The 714-nt window shown below is 61.5% G+C and overlaps 1 protein-coding gene across 1 annotated transcript in view; it reads right to left on the bottom strand.

Moving 5' to 3' along the window:
* The window catches only part of MNEG_13339 (hypothetical protein), a gene marked incomplete at both ends in the record, with an annotated part of 2582 nt that extends 1942 nt beyond the window's left edge, over positions 1 to 640 (bottom strand). The window contains 2 exons of the mRNA XM_014038188.1: positions 231 to 359; positions 584 to 640. Coding sequence (XP_013893642.1) covers positions 231 to 359; positions 584 to 640 — 186 coding nt within the window. The remainder of the gene's footprint in view (positions 1 to 230; positions 360 to 583) is intronic.
* Positions 641 to 714: the final 74 nt, after the last annotated feature.

The following is a 714-nucleotide window of genomic DNA, read 5'->3' as shown; positions in this document are numbered from 1 at the left end:
AGCAGCAGCACGCGGCTCGCCCCGGGGCGGCGGCCGCCCCCGCCCCTGAGTATCCAGGACAAAGACCAGGGTTTGCAAAGACGGCGGTGTCGGTGCCCATGGCCCGCCCCGTTCCCCAAGCCTCCAGAGTGACGCAGACGCACATGCAAGTTCACACGTGCGTGAACGCGCCATAAGGAACGGGCAGGTCGTGATGACCTGAACCTCAAAAGGATACATCCTAGACGCACCTCGGAGACGCTGCCAATGGCGCCCTTTTTTGAGTCGAAGCAGCCGCCCTGGCAGTCCTGCTCGCGGCCTACCACCAGGGTGCCGCCGCTGGGGATGGACTTGCCCTTGCCACGCACCACGCTCCACACCTGTTCATCGGCGGTGGTCAAGGTTTGCGGGGTGTCGAGGGTGGGTTTCTGCAGGTGCAAAAATCCAGGGTGCTCAGGGCATGGGGGGGTCCAGAATCCAGACACCTTTGCTGAATGGATGATTTTAGCTGCTAAAGATAGCCGCTTCGAAGAATGCCAGCACGCACACGGGCTTGCGCAACCACACACACAATACACACACACACACACACGCACACACTCACATCACAGTTGCGTGTCGCATACACGGCAAACGCACCGTTCCTCAAAAACGCTGACATGCCCGGCCACAAATCAAACCTCCAGCCCTGCGTGACCGCCTGCTCCGCCGCCCCCTGCCTGCGTTGACACACCC

The sequence above is a fragment of the Monoraphidium neglectum genome, assembly GCF_000611645.1.
Source record: "Monoraphidium neglectum strain SAG 48.87 unplaced genomic scaffold scaffold03764, whole genome shotgun sequence".
Taxonomy (NCBI): domain Eukaryota; kingdom Viridiplantae; phylum Chlorophyta; class Chlorophyceae; order Sphaeropleales; family Selenastraceae; genus Monoraphidium; species Monoraphidium neglectum.
The sequence above is the reverse complement of the archived record's forward strand: the minus strand, read 5'-3'. Positions and strand labels throughout refer to the sequence as shown.